This window comes from Vipera berus (assembly GCF_964194415.1).
Source record: "Vipera berus genome assembly, chromosome: 17".
Lineage (NCBI taxonomy): Eukaryota > Metazoa > Chordata > Lepidosauria > Squamata > Viperidae > Vipera > Vipera berus.
Genome location: NC_138220.1, coordinates 517,584 through 536,056, shown reverse-complemented (window position 1 = coordinate 536,056; position 18,473 = coordinate 517,584). Strand labels below are relative to the sequence as shown.

Sequence of the window (18,473 nt, the reverse complement as noted above, 5' to 3'; positions counted from 1 at the left end):
TAGCGTGGAGGTAAAGCTTTGGGGGTGGCGCACAGGTCAGCCTCTGTGTGGGTTAAACTTGGGGTGGGGTTTTAATGGAAAGCGAAGGAAGAAGTGTCTCCTGCTCGAGCGGGGGGGGGGGCGTTGGACTAGAAGACCTCCATGGTCCCTTCTGACTATGCTTTTCTGTTATTCTGTTAAGAGGAGGGCACAAACTACAGTAAAGGCAGGATGGGAATTGGTGAGAACTAGATAGGGGAAGGAATCATAGAATCCTAGGTCTGGAAGGGACCTTGGAGGTCTTCTAGTCCAACCTCCTGCTGAAGCAGGAAACTCTAGACTATTGGGGACTAATGTCCAATCTCTTGTTGAAGACCTCCAGTCAGGGAGCACCCGCATGTTCTGGAGGCAAGTTCTGGCCATCGGGTTTGGGTCAACTAATTTAGATGGACCTCCTCAGGGATCTAATCTTGCAGGCCTTCCATTGGGAGCCCCCACTGCCCGTTCTGAAGAAGCTTCTTGGATGAGAAGCGAAACGTTTTCAAGGCCAAAGCCAAGCAAGTCCAGTGGCCTTTTGGAGAAAGCACCTGTGGGACATCTCATAAAGTTCTTGAGATGGTAGAAGAATCAACGCCTCCAGAAGGACTTGAGAGTTTCTCATAGGACACATCCATGGTCCAACGAGAGAAGGTCCATCAGATCCATCAGGACATCTAGAATATTTTTTTTAAAAAAACAACAACTCAAAACTGCTAGAGAAGGGACTTACCTTGGAATGGCTGCGCGGCGTCCGGCTGCCCCCCCAGGAAGGTAAAAACAGAGTTTGGCTGGTCAGCACGATATCTCAAACCATTTTTCCGACACGAAGGCCACAGGGATTAGATGGCGGTCGGAGGAGGAACCCCTGCACAGGGAGGGAAAAAGGGGATTTGCAAACGTGGCTGACAAGAATTTATTTTTTTCCTTTCCTATCGCTCAAGGGGAAAAAACCCTACCTCAGATTCACAGCAGCTGCAGTCGAACTACACATAGTTCTCAACTTGCAGCACTCTGTTTAGTGGCCGTTCGAGGTTACAACGGCCCTGAAAAAAGGGACTTAGGATCGTTTTTCACACAGTCGCTAAATGAACTGGGGTAAGTCAAGGACTATCCATATTCCAGGGACTTTCTCCTTTGTCGCTCCCGACACAACATTTCATCACAACGCAATTTATTCCGGATGGGAATAGCCCAAATCAAGGATCCATTGTGGTATTGGACCCATCAGCCACAGCTCTCACCTATTTCCGTTGAAGGAGGTCTTATAGTCTCCCGGCGAGAGTATCGTCTCCTCGGCGTACATCGAGACGGGCGTCCTCACGCACTCGTGCGAACACTGGAGGGTTTCGTTGTAGGCCGTGAAGATGTCCAGGCTGCTGGGCACTCTGGCTGGAGTAAAGTCCGTCAGGTTTTGGCAACTCTCTTCCTGCTGTTTAATTTTCCGCTGGTGGCCGTTCCGACGGGCATTCCCCCTCTGCGCACAGCTGGAAGGAGAAGAGAGGAGAGCAGTTGAAAAACATCTGGTCTTCTAGCCGAGCCCCCGGCTCAAGCAGGAGATCCTTCCCTACAGAATGAAGGCGCAAGAGAGTTGGAAGGGCCCCTGGAGGTCTTCTAGTCCAACCCTCTGCACAGACAGGAGACGCGTTCCTACAGAATGGCAGCATAGGAAGGGACCTTGGAGGTCTTCTAGTCCAGCCCCAACTCATGCCGACAAACGGGTCAAGCGATAGCTGGCGAGAAACCAGCATCCTACGAATGCTGGCTTGATTTGAAGGAAGGAGGCCAAGGGCTTTGTGACAGAGCATCTGTGCAACCGGTTCAGCCTCGTTCAGCACAAAGTCACAACCCCTGCGATTGTGTGCTCGGCAGAGCTGTGAGCGCGCCTGTTCTTCAGCGCTCCACGGGGGGAATAAGAAAGGTGGGATTTAAAAAGCTGTAAATGATTCATAAGCAAAGTAACAGAAATGCCAAAGTGGTCCTGGCGTGCCTGAGACGGCAATTACCTGCAATTCCAAATTTAATTATCGCTTTTTAGTACCTGAGAAACAAGCGCTCGCCACGAAGTGCGATCTTTGGGCTCCGGGTATATTTTGTGCGTGTATTTATTTATCTTCCATAATCCGATCTCGAATTTCAAACGATGGCTGTTGTAATTAAGGGGAAATTACTGATGCTAAGTACCGTGTCCGTGCAAGCAACGACACCAAGTTTAACACTGTGCTTGTTGAGATCATTTAGGATGCGTGACACATCGCCCAATTTGTCATAACTCCGACACTTCTGCCCTGGATGGGGGGGGGATTGTCTTCTCCCTTTGTTCTCCCTTGTCATTGTGTTCTTGGGGGGTGATTCCTCCTCGACAGACACAGCCCCCTCCCACACACACCTGGCAGGTGACCCCTCCCAGGTTTTGGACTATGGAGATGAACTTTAACATCCGTGCAACTCTGGAGCTGCTCCATCACTTGAGGTTTTCAAGAAAAGATGGATGGCCATTTGCCCAGAATGCGGGTTAGACTAGAAGACCTCCAAGGTCCCTTCCAGCTTCTATCCTATCCTATCCTATCCTATCCTATCCTATCCTATCCTATCCTATCCTATCCTATCCTATTCTTCATTCCTCCTATTATTCTATTCTATTCTATTCTACTCTACTCTACTCTACTCTATTCTATTCTATTCTATTCTATTCTATTCTATTCTATTCTTCTATTCTATTCTATTCTATTCTATTCTATTCTATTCTATTCTATTCTATTCTATTCTATTCCTATTCTATTCTATTCTATTCTAGTTTGCCTTAAAACGAAACAAGATTAAACTTTTTGTTTTCTCTCTCCTCGGTTAGTTTGACTGTAATTTGCAGCCAAATCATTTTGAGGTTGATTTGTGTAACTCAAGGGTGGATATGACAGAAAGTCGCAACTATTAGGAGCTGCTGCAGAGATCTGAAGCTCATCTTGAAGGGGAATCATGAACTCGCAGAGGAAAATGTGTACATTTTTGGGAGAAAAAAGATAAATGAGTGATGTGGAGGGTTTTGGGTTGTTGTTGTTGTTTTGAACTGGTGACTTTATTTGTAACGGCGTAACCTTCCGAGAATGTCCCAGTCGATTTGTGGCGCCTGGATCTCAGCAGGCTTCACCCTCCAAGGAGACTTTCTACGTTTTATGAGACCTTCTCAACCAACCCTAGGGGTCTCCGTCCTCGCCTTCTCCAGATCTGGAGCATTTGAGGAGCAAACAAGGAGACCAGCGAGATCTCGTAAAGCAGCTTCCAAAGGCAGCCATCTTCCCTCTTCCTCCTCCCCAGTCCTGGCTATCGTCTCCCAGGGGTTCTGCCTTCATATGAAAATGAGGCGAGCTGATCTCAAAGTAGGTTGAATTCTCTAGGAGGTGAGGTGACGGCAGAGGAGCCTGGAGCTAAGATATAACCTAGTTTACGCCACGCAGGAGCCGATCCGCGAGAAGCTTGCAAGAGAGAGGGAGGCAGGCGAAGAGGCTCTTGATTTCCTGGCCGGTGGACGGAGGCTGCCCGGCGTGAACTCTGCGCCGCTTGCGGATCTGGTCCTCACCCCCCCCTTCTAAGACCCTCCTCTCCAAGAAATGAATTTGGTAATCTTTGCCGGGTTCTTCCCAAATCAGACGGGGCGACACAAATTATCCTGCCCTTTCCTCCCAATCGTTGGTGCTCCGTCTGTTTGTATGCTTCTGTGTGTGATTACAGCCAAGGGTTTACAGTCCTGATTGGAGCTGAAAAAATCCTCTTTGTACTTCAGTCCACTGAAGGAGAAAGCGAGAAGCTTTGAAGAGGCGAAGATGATTGTGCCTAGAAAAAAGGTTTTGCAGAGACGAATATTTTGCATGCAAGAGTGTTTTGCATAAAAGAATGCTTTGCATGGATGATTTCTTTGCACAGGAGAATATTTTGCACAGAAGAATATTTTGCAGGAAAGAATATTTTGCATAGAAAAAATATTTCGCATAGAACCGAGAACGTGTGTTCTCTGTATGAAAAAGTGATAATCCAGCTTGCAAAACTCCTGCCGCTTCACAACACAGCTGGCGAATCCCTGGCTGGGTCTTCCAAGGATGAGTAAAAACAGCCTGCATTTCCAGTTTCAAAAGAAACAGGTAGACTGTCCTTGTGCCGTGCGGCTCTGTTAAATCGTCAGGGTAAAATACAGGACCAAGGAGTCAAAACTCGGAAGGAAAAGTTTTAACTTTTAAAACCAGCTCGTGTCTTACCTTTCTTTCCCCTGAAGTTCTCTAATTGGGAAAGGGAGAAAATTGTGTGCAGAAGCACTTCCCGGGGGGTGTAAATACAATTTTTCCGTGCTGGATTTCTAAGGCGGATTTCAAAGCGAAAGACACTTAGAGAGGACCAAAATTTGCTGGTTTCTTTCTAATTTTAAGGAGAGTTTTCTTGATCGTTTTTCAAAACAACACGATGAGGCTTCAATCTATGTTTCCCATGGAAAGGCTTAAAACCCAAGCCACAATGAGTGTGTGTGTGTGTGTGTGTGTGTGTGTGTGTGTGTGTGTGTGTGTGACAGCTCCTTACCAATTTTTTAAGACGAGGGTCGTGATCAGCGCGGCAATCACCATGATGAGCGAGACGGTGATGGTGATGATCTGATGGAGTGCCAGACCTGGGGAAAGAGGAGAAAAGCTGAAGATGGGGGGGGGGGGGATCCTGGGCATCGATCGGGGCCTCCCTGCAGCCCCCAACTCTGAGCCCCTCGGCAAAAGCCCCTGGGGGTCCAAGGGTCAGCCAGTGAGGAAACCTCAAACATTCAAAGGAGTCAGGAAAAGGGGGGGTCTTCGTGGTGGAGGGTGGAGCCGGGGTGTGTGTGTCCCTGGGGGCCCTCTGAGCCAGTGTGTGTGTGTGTGTGTGTGTGTGTCTCCTTGCAGACGTTTAGGGAACAGGATCAGTGCTAGAAGGGAAGGAGGAGGAGGAAGGAGGGGGGTTCTGGGCTCCTGCTTGGTAGTTCTCTTGCAGACCTATTTATTACATTTATCAGTCGCTTCAGAGCTAATAACAGTAGAACCACCTCTATGTTTACACCAATAGCATCACTCTATGAAGTACCTTAAAATACCAAGTGTCAGCCTTCTAAAAACCATCCCTCATAAAATATTCCTCTCTCAATTTCATCTTTAAATAACCGGCAGCCTGTCCAATGTAAATAACCTTATCTTTCAAAGGCGGCAACATTTCTCTATTCAAATCCCATCTAATCCTCAATCCCAGAGTTGATTCATCTCTTTATCCTGTAAAGAAATGTCACAACGGCCTGAAATTTAGTCATATTATAGTCTCTAAACCAAGAAGTCAATTTCTCTCTCTCTCTCTCTTCGTTAAGTCCATCAATTTTACATCAAACTCAAATTCCACGTTCACATCCGTCTCCTAATTTTTACTGATTAAGGACTGGTCAGTTTCTCTCAGAACAACCGACACCGCAATTGGTTTTTTTTCCTGAGGCTAAAACGCCGGAAATCTCGGCTTTTCCAGATAAAGCTCAAATAAAAATAAGTAAGTTTCGAGCACATCAATCCGGGTTGCCGAGAAATTAGTGACCCTCGCGAGAAACAAGGCCCCCTTTGTGTCGGCCCAGCTAAAGAATACATGTTTCTTGAAAATAGCAACAAAGCACCGATCAATATAAATCCAATTTACTTTCATGTCTGCATTACGGCACAAGGCTCTGGTCTACGAGGTTTCCATTTCTTCAAAAATAACCCCCAGGAACCCACCCTGTTTTCCAATTTTTAAGTTTTTACACCCAGCCTCCTCTCTTTTATAGAGTTTTTAACCCCAATCTCTGCGGTGGCTCTTACAAATGTCCCCAAAAGTGTTTTTAAAATGCCATTTTCTACAGTGTGCTTGTGTGTAATGACGATGACCCCAATTATGCATGCAACATGGAGAAATAAATGCATTTATAGGAAGTCCTCGACTTACGACTGTTTAGTGGCCGTTTGAGGTTACAACGTCACTGAAAAAAGCTCCTCCTTCTCTTTTTCTTCCTTCCTTCCTTCTCTCCCTATTTTTTCTCCTTCCTTCCTCCCTCCCTTCCTTCCTTCCTTCCTTCCTTCCTTCCTTCCTTCCTTCCTTCCTTCCTTCCTTCCTTCCTTCCTTCCAGGAGCCTGGAGGGGTAAAATAGTCCCAATTCAGTCCCAGGGAAGTGATCCCAGACCAGGGGCATCTGAGCTGTGACAGGGGAGGGGGCAGAAACGCTGCCTGTTGCGGCATCTGCCAGCCTCGACGGAGAGCCCTTCCAGCTCCACCAGGGCCGATGTGTCATGACAGAGGCTGTTATTACCCTGTCAACTTTCCCCTTCTTTTGCGGCCGGAGACATCACCGGCAATGGTTGTTTATGTTCATTAAGCCCCGTTCAGTTCAAGAGTGATCCACTTCGCTGCCGTGTTCAGGCAGCCGATTGTCGCAATCTGGAGCTCGGGGAGAGATTTTTGTCCCTGGCAGACCCTCCGCTCTGATCTCCAGGTGGGAAACCAGCCGTTTCAGCAGGCTAGAATTTTTTCCTCCAAAGATCATGGGACGCACATCCTTCTCTCATCCTGCTCTGCCCTGTAATTCCCTCCATTGACTGGCGTTTGGGTGATCTTCTGATGCCGAGGGAGGGAGGAAAGAAAGAAAAGAGAGGAAGGAGAAAGGGAGGGAGGGAGGAAAAGGACATTAAAAGAGGGAGGGAGGGAGAGAGGGAAGGAAGGAAGGAAGGAAGGAAGGAAGGAAGGAAGGAAGGAAGGAAGGAGAAAGATGAGGGAGGAGAGGAAGTGTTACTAACTTACTAACTGCAGTGATTCACTTAACAAATGTCGAAAGAATGATCGTAAAATGGGACAAAACTCATTTAGTAATTGTCTCGCTTAGCAACAAATTTTGGGCTCAATTGTGGTCGTAAATTGAGGACCATCTGCAACATGCAACTGTGCCCAACGCAATGAACTGCATCACAATTGCTTGGGACTATCGAGGGTTTGCATCCTTCTGATGGCTTTCCTGGGCCTCGGGGGAAGAGCTTGATGGTCTCGTCTCCTGCTTGAGCATGGGGTTGGACTAGAAGACCTCCAAGGTCCCTCCTAGGCCTAGGATTCTACGCTCTTGTGCCAGTTTTGTGGCCGTGTGCGTGTAATCACCAAGGTCAGTTTTCTAGGGAAAGGCTAGCAAGAGGCTTCCAGCCACCGTCCTCCGATGAAGAGGCTGATTCATGAAAATGTCTTTGGGCTTGAACTCTGCATGTTCTGGAACAGGATGATGGGGCCCCAGATGGTTAAGCTGGGCTTAAATGTTTTACGCGACAGGGACAGCATCTGTTCAGAAGCATCCGTTGTCCTTAGATTCAGGACAGCAGAAAGGGCAATTCTTTGAAGCTTATTTTTGAGTCCTGAGCTTCCCAATCGCACGGATTGTAGCAGGAGACTCCAAAACTTTGCCACTTTAATTTCTCAGGGGAGTTGGAAGTCCACAAGTCTTAAAGTGGCCAGGTTTGGAGATGCCTGGGTTATAGCAACATGCTAGAAGATTCGGGAGATACTTGGAAGAGCGTCTAATCCACCTTCCTGCTCAGTGTAAGGCATCTACCCTGGAGAACGACTCTCCAGCCTCTGTTGAAGCTCCTCAAGCCAAGAAGAGCCCACCCCGGTTGAGCAGGTCTTCTCAAGAGGAAATCTTTCCCGAAACCCAACCAACATCTGTCTCCTTGTCCTTTCTTTCCTCTCCTACCTTCTGGAGCGTCTCCAAACAGTTTTGTTCAGCCTTTCCACGACATCCTTCAGACACATCCGTCACATCTCCCTGAAGTCTCCTCTCCTCCAGGCTAAAGATGTCCAACATTTGCCCTCCTTCCAGAATCAAACCAGGCGACTCTCAGATCAAAAAATGGATCCGAAGCTCAGTTGGTCCCCACCAGGTTAAAACAAACACCGGGCAATCTTTTTTGAGAAGGATCTCTTGAAGGTTCGTGGACAAATCCCACCCTGTGACAAAGCCGAGGGCACCTTCCTTTCTGTGAGTCACGCCAGCAGCTGCCGCCTGGCCAACGATTGTCGTCTTCTGTTGAAGGTGCAGCGGGAAGGACGCTGGGCAAGGAGAAGACTCCTTCAAGAAAGCAGTCGAGGGACAGAGAGGGGGGGGCAGCTGGGCATTCTTCGGGAGGGGGAGGGGGAGATTCAGGGGGCTTGGAAAGCATCTCAAGAGCAGGAAGGACAAGCTGATAGCAGTCTTCCAATATTTGAGGAGCTGTCAACTTAGTTTCCAAAGCATCCATCCATCTATCTATCTATCTATCTATCTATCTATCTATCTATCTATCTATCTATCTATCTATCTATCTATCATCTACTCTCTCTCTCTCTCATCCATCCATCTCTGCCTCCCTCCTACACTCTCTGTCTGGCCAGGGAGAGGGCTGCCATCGCCGGTTCCCAGCCAGCCCGAATCCGAGCTGGAGGCCTCTAATGCGGCCTGGCAGCTGCCTCCCGCTTTGTATTCCTACGAGACGCCGGGCTAACCGGCCGTTTAGAAGCCCTTCAGGGCAGATTAGACACTCGGCGCAAGAAGAGGACTTCTCTGCCATTTGGCCGGGAGAGAGAGAGCACCAAGGATCTCACCGTCCTCCTCCTCCTGCCACACTCCCCCCCCCTTCTAGCACTGATGATGTTCCCTAGCTGGGTCGTGAAACGCCTGCAAGGAAACCGCCAAGCTCAGGGAGCAGCCTTCATTCAAGCCCTGAGCTGCAAGTCTTCCATCCCACGCGTCGCTCTTCAGATCCGGGGTCTTGTGTCCAGCAAGGCCCCTATTTGCAGAGCGTCCTTGGAGCAATATATATATTAGTTCTCCTCCTTTTGCTTTTATTTTCTTTCCTCCAATCCTTTAGAAATTTCCTCGGCTTCGTTTTATTTCATTATTTCCCCTTCGCCTCCAGCCTGCTGTCTGCTGGGTTCCTATATCAAACTGACAAGGGCTATAAAAATAATGGGAGATTTCAGGGCTGTTTCGTGCCGCCTCTTCTTCCCCTCTCAAAAACAGCCCATTGTTTGCCTCTCTCTCTCTCTCTGTGTGTGTGTGTGTGTGTGTGTGTGTGTGTGTGTGTGTGTGTGTGAGTATAAAATAATCCTTTTCCCTTTTTTCAAGAAAGAAAGATTATGGGCAGTTAAAAAGAATCACGGATAAGAGAAATAATAACAGAGTTGGGAGGGACCTTGGAGGTCCTCTAGGCCAACCCCCTGTTCAATAAGACTTGCAGTTAATCCTCATCTTACAACTGTTTGTTTAGTGACCGTGCAAAGAGAGGTCGTAAAATGCAGCAAAACTCACTTGACCAATGTCTCGCTTAGCGACGGAAATTTTGGGCTCCACTGAGGTCGTAATTCGAGGACTACCCTGTAGTAAGTCCACCGAGATGCGGAATTTGAATTTAAAGGAGTTTGTGCCTTGCAACCTCCGGATCACTGTTGATCTGGTTACTTTGCAAGCCGGCATCCAAAAGAGGCCTTCATTTTAAAAAAAAAACCGGTTGGGTTTAAAAAAAAATTATTCATGGCCGGTTCAAACCACAGAAATTCTTGTGTTGGAGGGTGAATAACAGTGAAACCCGTTAGGCGAGAAAGGGTCAGCCTGATTAATTAGGGGTTAAGTAGCAGGTAAGACGAAGGCCTTGGGCAAAGTCACACCAAAGGAGACGGCATCAGAGCCACAAGAGGGCTGGCCTTGACGCATGCAGGCTTGCAAGAAACCCGGGCACTTTGTGTAAATCAGGAGGAGAAGGAGAAGAAATGTTTTTCCATTTGTGGGTCGAAGCTGACAAATATTCCAGCGAGGGCCGGAGAGAGGCCACCCAAACAACTGAAGCCAAAGTGTCCTTTACTACTCAAGACAAGAAAGCCAGAGGATTGTTAAGTGGCTTTTGCCCCATTTTACGACATTCGGACCAGCGATATAAGTGAATCCCTGCAGCTGTTAAGTTAGGAACACGGTGGTTAAGTGAATCTGCCTTTCCCCCTGGACTTGGCTTGTCAGAAGATCGCAAAAGGGGATCACGTGATCCTGTCGTAAGTATGATCCAGTTGCCAAGCGCCTGAAGGAAGGAGAAATTTCCCAACGGTGAAAACCATTTGGTGGAATGGCTTCCCTCCAGAAGTGGTGGGTGCTCCACCACTGGTGGCTTTCCAGAAGAGACTCTGTCTGGAGAAGTGGAGGGCCTCCTGCCTCAGTAGGGGGCTGGACTAGAAGACCTCTAAGGTCCCTTCCAACTCTGTCATTCTGAAGGCAGGGAGAAGATGGGTAGTTAATCCACCGTGTTGAAGACAAGCCAACTTCTTCCGGAGCGAAGCATGGATGGCGTGAATCACCAACGTGCTTTCTCTCCAGGCCATCTGCTCCCCGACAGGGTTGTTGAGCAACACACTTGCGCCAAGCTCAGCTGGCGCAAAGGGCGAACACACAGCCAGCCTCCGGGCCCCGATCTCAAGAACATAAAAATGCAAAAGGATTAAGGGGGGGGGGAGGAACCCAAAGAAAAAAATGAAAAAAGCTGGTGAAGAAGGAGAGAATTTAGCTCCCTGCCAGCTGCTGTTGAAGATATCCCGGCTTGTTGCGATTCAGGATTTAATATTCAGCCAACGATCCAGCTCAATCAATCATGTTTTATTACAGTCGCTGACCAGCTAGAGATAAATAACTAAGGAGCTCTCCAAACCCAAACACTGATGACATAATTAACGAAAATTACGCCCGCATTTATTGGGAATTAGATCGCGCATTACCCAAGATGGCCTTCCCGATCGGATCTGCCACGTTTTACTGGCTCTCCAAACCAACGCAGGGAATTTTACGTGACAGAGGATGGCTGGGTTGAAGAGAAAAGAAGAATAAAATTCACGGATGCGTCAAAAAAGAACGGCTATAATTAAACGGAGAGAGTCGCTGTAAAAGGAGGATTTGTCAGGAGAAGGCCATTGAATGCTTTCGCTGGCTTTTATTACGCAATTTCCTTAAATCTGCCCTTTGTGATATTAAAATGCGCTAACCGGGATGCTGCGTGGTATCTGGAGCATCTATTGGTTTGAGAAGTGTAAGGCTGCATTCTTAAGTTAAATTTGACTTAAAATAGGAGGATAGGATAGGATAGGACCGAGGAGAAGAGAAGAGAACATTAGGATAGAATACAACAGAATAGAATAGAATAGAATAGAGGATAATCTCCAGTTATCCTCCAATAATAGAAGCTTGCCTGTTATTCTGCTAGCACTCAAGATGGTTGGACCATATAACTTCTAAGCTTCCTTCCAACTGTAGGATTCTATGAAATCCTCTGGATTCTTTTGCCAAAGAAGCTGCAGAGAAGCTCAACCCAAACAAAGTAATCCGCTGGTCACTCAACAGTCCAGTAGACGTGCCGGAATGTTCCACCTGAACGATGAGAAGAAGGCTTCTCATCAGCAGAACATCAGAAGAAGACCCTCCTTCACTGACCTTGCTGTTAGGTCTGTTGTCCCCTTGCTTGGTCCCTGATCTCAGCCAATTTTGAAGAACGGTGATGGCAGCGGAAATACGTGACTTCTGCTGACTCCGATCAGCCCAGTCAGAGAAGGCAGATAGCCCCAAGCAAGGTTGTTCACCATACCTTAAAAGAGGCGGAGATGACTCCTTGCTGCTTTTATTAATAAGAATATTTCTGTCCCGCGGCTCGTGTTCAACAGTCCTTCCCTTCCCCACCGTGTTGGAGATGGAAAACGTAACGCCAGAAATCCATAGCAGAGGAGTAAAAATGACAGAAAACCTTCTGCTCGCTCAGCAGAGGAAATTGTTAATTACTTCTCTCCTAATGGATTCCACAGGAAGGTGCACAAAGGTACAAACACAGCTGTATGCACAACTGGAAGGAGCTCGCAAAGTGAGCTAGGTGATTTTGTTGACGGAAGTCTTCTCGACGGGTGGTGTGAAGGCCCTTTGGTGACCTTCAGAAAAGAAGAGGTGGAGGTCCTTCTTTGGGGGCACGGTGGCTTTCTGGTTGGGTGGGCCAGCTCAGTGGCCACAACTAGCTGTGAAATGCAGCTGCCCAAACAGCAAAGGTGATCTTGGGTGGTATCAAGAGAAACCACCAAACCACAGCGTTGTAGGGCGGGAAGATGAGGGGGTCCCCTCAAGACTGACCTTCTCTAATGTGCAGAAAAAGAAAGTCAACCATCCATGCGAGGGTTTGCAGAGAGGAGGAGGAGGATGAGGATGAAGGTACTCTAACACTGGATGTTTTTAGGAAGAGACTAGACAGCCATTTGTCTGAAATGGCCTAGGGTCTCCTGCCTGAGCAGGGGGTTGGACTAGAAGACCTCCAAGGTCCCTGTTATTCTGTTAGGAAATATTCCGTTCTGTTCCTGAGAAGAGCATCCTCCCACCAAGCAGCTACAGAAAAAGGCCCCTGGATTTCTCAGAACTCAAACAATTACGCAGCCATTTTCACTGCCAGCATCCGTGTGGGTGGAACCCGCCACCCTTGCAATGGGCATCCATGTGCGTTGCCAGGGGCAACCGAAGGTTTGGTACCCATTGCAAGAAACCAACATTCTCCAAGTTTTTCTCAAGAGGGGGAATTGGGAACGATGCAATATAGTTCTAGCCCTCGACTTTACGACCGTAGGTGAGCCAGGAATTGCGGCTGTAAGTCATGTTGGTCATTAAGTGATTCACCATGCCCGATTTTACGACCTTTTTAGGCGAATACAGCGATGTTAACGCAAACACCACAGTCTTTAAGTGAATCCATTCTTCCCAATGGGCATTTTTTTTGCTGGAAACCAGAAGGGAAGGAAGAGGGAAGGGAATCCCTCTTGAGCCCGCCTGGGTTTAAACCTGTTCTATTCCTCCTGCCCCTCATTGCTCTGACCAACATAAAACCCATCCAGCAATTTGACTGACACACCCTCCCAGGAGGAGGCGGTCTCCTCTGGATTGACATGGCCAACAAAATTTGAACTAAGTGGGGGGGATTCACTTCCCCCGCCCCCCCCCCCCCCAGCCAAAGATATCGGCCAGGAAACCGTCCGTTTTCCCTGCCCAATTTCCATTACTCCGAGGCCTGGCTGATTCACCGACGTGATGGATAAAATCCCCTTAAATCCCCAGCCAGCCCCTCAGATAAAAACCAGGGATCAGTCAGACTTGCACAATCCCTCCTGGCCTGAATATTTTCTTGAAGACGGTGCTCAAAAAAAAATATTTTTTTTAAACTTTAAGCTTATTTTGTGTGAGTGTGTTTTCTAAGCTGGTGAAAATATTTTTTTTCCAAGTGGGATGTCTTGAAACACAGACCATTTTGAGATTTGCTGGGTGGGAGAAAGAAAAATATATTTTTTTTAAAAAATAAGGTTCCCCCCCCCCCCCCCGCTCTCTCCGATTCGATTCGGAGTCTGGATTTTGCGAAGGGGCTGAAAATTCGAAAGGCTGCAAAACGGTGGAGCCCTGATCGGAGAAGAACCGGGAGGATTACACAGCAGAAGCTATTAGATACAGGGGGGAAATCCTTCCCTTCTTATTTGGGATTAAAATTATCTAAATTGTACATGAACCGAACTTTCCATCAGCCTTAGAAACGAGAGCTGCTGCTTCCCCTGTGCTAATTAGCAGAAAAACCACTTGACTGCTAACAGTCACATCAAATCAGTGTCTGAAAAGAACTGGATTACTGACGTGATGGCCAACATCTGAGAAGATCAGGGACTTTGCCTAACAACTTTCTGGAGGTCCAGAGGAGAAGATACAGGGGTATCAGTTGAAGAGGCATGGCCCAAACATGAGGTGGCCATTAAAAGGAGTAGATGGCCTCTTAAGAAGTTCTTGGGCCCAACTGGACCTCTTCAAACCTCAAAGACAAATCTCAGCCTTCTGAGCCACCCTTGGCCCCATCAGAGGTAGAAGGGACACCCCCATCCATGTCACATCTGCCTACCAAGTGACCTCCTAGCTCAGAACATCCAGAAGACACCAAGAACATCCGTGAAGGCACCGAGAAGACAAGGACACCTACCTGAAGTGTCTCCTGGTATTTTAGGTGGTGATGGTGGTGGACCTTTTTTCCTGCTGCCCCCAGATGTCGAAGGGGGCAGCAGCGTGCTGATGGGCTGGTTCTTAGGTTCCCCGAACCCTGGGCCAAGGCCTTTGAACTGGACGGTTGTAGAAGCCGCTGTGGTGGTGGCGATAGTGGTGGTGGTCGTCATACCGCTGGTCATCCTTTCCGAAACCGAGGTGGCAGGACCATTGTAAATCCCAGGGATGGTGCTGGTCTCCAGAGCTTCCAACGGGCTGGTGGATCCCCATACGATGACCTCGGTTTCCAATGTTGGCTTGCTATTTGCTCGGAGATACCTTTTCCTCCGTTTCAAGTAAGTCTGGGACACGGTTCTCCTGTCCGCCAGTGCAGGGCTGGCTTTCCCGTGGGCGAAAGACGGCGTCCGCTGGCTTTCCCACAAGAGGTCCACCATATCGCGCAACCGTTTGAGATGGGACAAGTTGGGCCGTTGTCCATTGGACAGTTCCAAGTAGTCAAGGCCGGCTGGAAACCCCAGTCTCCTGGTTTGTGGTCCATATCTAAAGCTCCACAAAAGGTGGTGAGGGAATCCATACCAGCGGGCAGGTCTCTGCAAAAACTGGTGCCGATGGTCTCGGCCCAAAGACGCGCAAGAAGAGATCTCCATGGCAAGTCGAAACATGGCTATTAAAATCCAAGGGTGGCTTCGCACAGGAGAAGCTGACCTGAGGACAGACAGAGAACTGGTTAGATACAGACCTCCATGAACCCAAACATCTCAAGGTGGCTGTAGGACAGAGGAGCAAGCTCAGGTGATGTTTCCCTCAGCATCAAGGTCAACCAGCTTTCCAACCCTTGGCCGGCTGACCTTCTCACCCAATGTCTTGTAAATACTCTAGTTCCAGAATAAGTGTGTTTCTCAACCACAATCAGATTCTAACCTTACAGTAGAACCCCAACGAGGTTCTCCTCTTATTTTCCATTTCCTCTCCTGGTGTCCCTATCCTCCTTCCTTTTGGATATCCTTACTTCATATTATAGAGTATGAATATTCTAATCAATAACCCCCTGTTCCTTTGACAGCCTCTTGCTACGCTTCTCACACTCAGCCACCATGCCTACAGACCAGCGTTGAGATCTCTTCATCCAACCTCGCCTTCCACCTCAGCTGCGTTCTGCAGAACTTCACCAGTTCAGCAGAACCGTCTCCAAGCCACCCTGGGGTAATCTTTCAACTCATTTTTCTGTCTTGCTTGATCAACTCTGACAAATGGAACAGCTGAGAATCCTCACCACAGAAGGCTCTGTGATGGGGTCTCCTAACCTCCTCCTACGCTCCTCCATCTTACGCGCCACCGCGAGCACCAAACAATGTTTCTTTGGAAACAAGCTGTGTTTCTCGCCCGTTTCACGTCCACCAGCTCGTGTGTCATTTGATGGAGTAAGAGACCCATCAAGCAAGCGATTCATTGAAAGGAGGAGACAGATGGACAGAGAGGGAGTCAACTCCTCCACACCTCCAGCTTCTCCTGAATGGGATGGAACCTGAAGATCAGGCCTGTCAGCCTAGTTGGAGAACAGAGCAGGCAACCTTGGGGAGCCCAAAGCTCCCCGTTGAACGGGAAGGACGTGCTGTGAGGATGTTCAGAAGTTGCTATAAACATACATACAATTAGGATGGACAGTGCAACACCCGGGGACTTTTTCTGTCTCTCTGGATGCTGATAGTAAAAAAGGGGCAAGCCTGACTTATCCCCCAGCGTTGCTTAGCAGGGGAAATCCTGATGCCAGTTGTGGCAGTAAGTGGAGGAGTCTGGCCCTGCCTTGAATCGCCACGGGAGGGCCCTTGGCCTTGACCGTCACCTGAAGGGCTGCAGAGACGGAAGGAAGGACAAGGAAGGGTGCTGCGACGGGTAGAGTTACCTCTTGGCCCTTTTGCTCTTGCTGTGGGTGTTGGTGTGCCACGGTCTTCCTCTTCCTTACACTCTCTCTCTTCCTCTCCCCTCCCTCCCTGTCCTTCCTCCTCCTCCTCCTTCCCCTTCTCCTTTCTTCCTTCTTCTCTACCACTCCTCCTCCTCCTCCTCCTGCCCCCCCCTTGCTCTTTTCTGCAAAGTCATCTAGACAGCCTGCCCAGCGTCCCTCTTTAGCGCACTGGATGGAGATCAGGGCTCCCGCCATCCGATATAGGCTATCAAACTCCGTTTTAATGAAAAGCGCGAGATGGGGCCCCCAACACAATTCAGCTTGGCTGGGCTCCAGCCTCTCCTCAGCGGGTCCGCAGAGTTGTGATTGCGGTTGTGGTTGTGGTTTTTTTCTCTCTCTCCAAGCTTTACTGTCCGGAGAGAAGAGAAGCAGGATGCCGGGGTTGTGTTTGTGTGCATCTCACAACTGCGCTAGAGAGAGTGCATGGCTTTCCTACTCTTGCCTCTCGCCACCCCCCCAACCCCCCAGAAGAGAAGTCTTCAAATTGCATTAAGCAAGTTGTTTGGATTGGAGTTTGACAGATCATGATAAATGACAAGCCATTTTTAAGGACAGGAGTGGTTTTTCAGCTGCTCTGCAAAAGCCTGAACTGCTGACTTTCCTCTGGCGGGGCCTGCCTCACTTCCCTGCAGCGCTTGGCCAGTCTCTTTTTTGACCTCAACTCCAGAGCCTGGCTGATGCAGGGGTAGAGTTAGAGATATAGGATGGATGGAGAGAGAGAGAGAGAAAGAGAGAGAGAGATAAGTAGGTAGAGATACTGTAGATAAAGTGAGAGAGAGAGGTGGAAGAGAGAGACAGTGATACATAAAGGGATAAAGAGAAAATAGGTAAATAGAGATGTAGATAGGCAGCAGACAAATAGATAGTAACAGATAAAGGGATAGATAGATAGATAGATAGATAGATAAATAGATAGATAGATAGATAGATAGATAGATAGATAGATAGATAGATAGATAGATAGATAGATAGATAGATAGATAGATGGATGATAGATAGATGGATGGATGGATGGATGGATGGATAGGTGGATAGATAGACAGACAGGCAATAGACAAACAAAGAGAATTGATATAGACAGATGATAGATAAAGGGATAGATAGGTAGATAAATAGGTAGATGGACAGCAGACAGATAGATAATTGATAGGGGAGAGAGAGAGAGAGAGAGAGAGAGAAAGATGATGGTTGTGTGAGTGATGACAAGATGTATTTCGACATAAAACAGGCATGTGTGGGAGTTTGCAGTTGTCTAGGCAACACAGCAATCCTCGTTTTGCAAGACACACAAGGCAATTGTGCGTTCCAGGAGCTGATCCTAGCACAACGACACAAAAAGCTCTTTGGCAGTGACTGAGGTGGGCACCTTCAAAACTTGGAAGAGGAGATGAGTTGCCTCCTTTTGCAAAAGTCTCTCCTCATTGCCAGCATCTGCCAAACGCTCGGCTTTAAAAGACAAACCCGCTTGAAACTTAATCTTGAAATTAGTTTTTAATTTAATTTTAATCTTGAAATTCCCTGACTTTGGATGCATCCCTTTTCAAAGCAGAGATCCTTTCTTGAGAAGAGACCTCAACAGTCTCCTCCCCCCCTTCTCTCTCTCTCTCTCATTCTCTTTTTCTTCTTTGTCTTCTCTCTCTCTCTCTCTTCCTCTCTCTCTCATTCTCTCTCTTCTCTCTCTCTCTCTTCCTCTCTCTCTCGTTCTCTCTCTTCTTTCTCTGTCTTTTCTCTCTCTCATCCTCTCTCTCTCTCTCTCTCTCTCTCTCCCCAAAAGCCATGACAACCTGGTTAGATAAATTAACAGTTGATTTCAAGGTGAGTTTGTCAGGATAAAGAACAAAATTGGGGCGGTTGAAGCCATCAATGATTCATCCAAGGTTATTTCACCAAAAGGACAGCCAGTCTGACAATAATTGGATATTTTAACCTCAGGGAGTCCTCAAATTACGTCAACAATGGAGCCCAAAACCTCTGTTGCTAAGGGAGAGAGTTGTTATCTGACCTCTCCTGACCTGGAAGAAGTTCTGAAGAGTCTACTTGGAGAAGGGACGTTGCCACGACTGCAAAGTCATCCCTGAAATCAACACAAATTATGAGCAATGACTTGGCCCGCATCATCAGCAAGACGGACCCGAGGTGTGATGGCACCTCCAATGGCACAATTTCTCGCTAGACCTATGAAACTGTCATTGTCTCATTAGTGTGTTAAGGCCCAGATGTCCCAGGAAGACGATGCCCCAAAACCTTAAAAATGGCGGCGAAAGACCCCACATCCTGTGGTGGGAGAGCTGAGGGACCCTTGGCCAGCCGAGACTTTTCTCCATCCATCTGGAACGGTATTTGCCCAGAGAGCTTCGGCTGGCTTTCTCTCTCGCGCACACAGTCTCCCACACCCATGCTCACCCTTCCATCCACGTGGCT

The 18,473-nt window shown here is 48.1% G+C and overlaps 1 protein-coding gene across 1 annotated transcript; it reads right to left on the bottom strand.

Moving 5' to 3' along the window:
• Positions 1–810: 810 nt before the first annotated feature.
• On the bottom strand, positions 811–15,413 carry AJAP1 (adherens junctions associated protein 1; the record flags this gene model as incomplete). The annotated part of the gene is made up of 5 exons (XM_081341259.1): positions 811–883; positions 1,260–1,502; positions 4,582–4,669; positions 14,070–14,812; positions 15,394–15,413. 5 exons carry the CDS (start codon positions 15,411–15,413, stop codon positions 811–813), a joined length of 1,167 nt encoding a protein of 388 aa, XP_081197385.1.
• Positions 15,414–18,473: the final 3,060 nt, after the last annotated feature.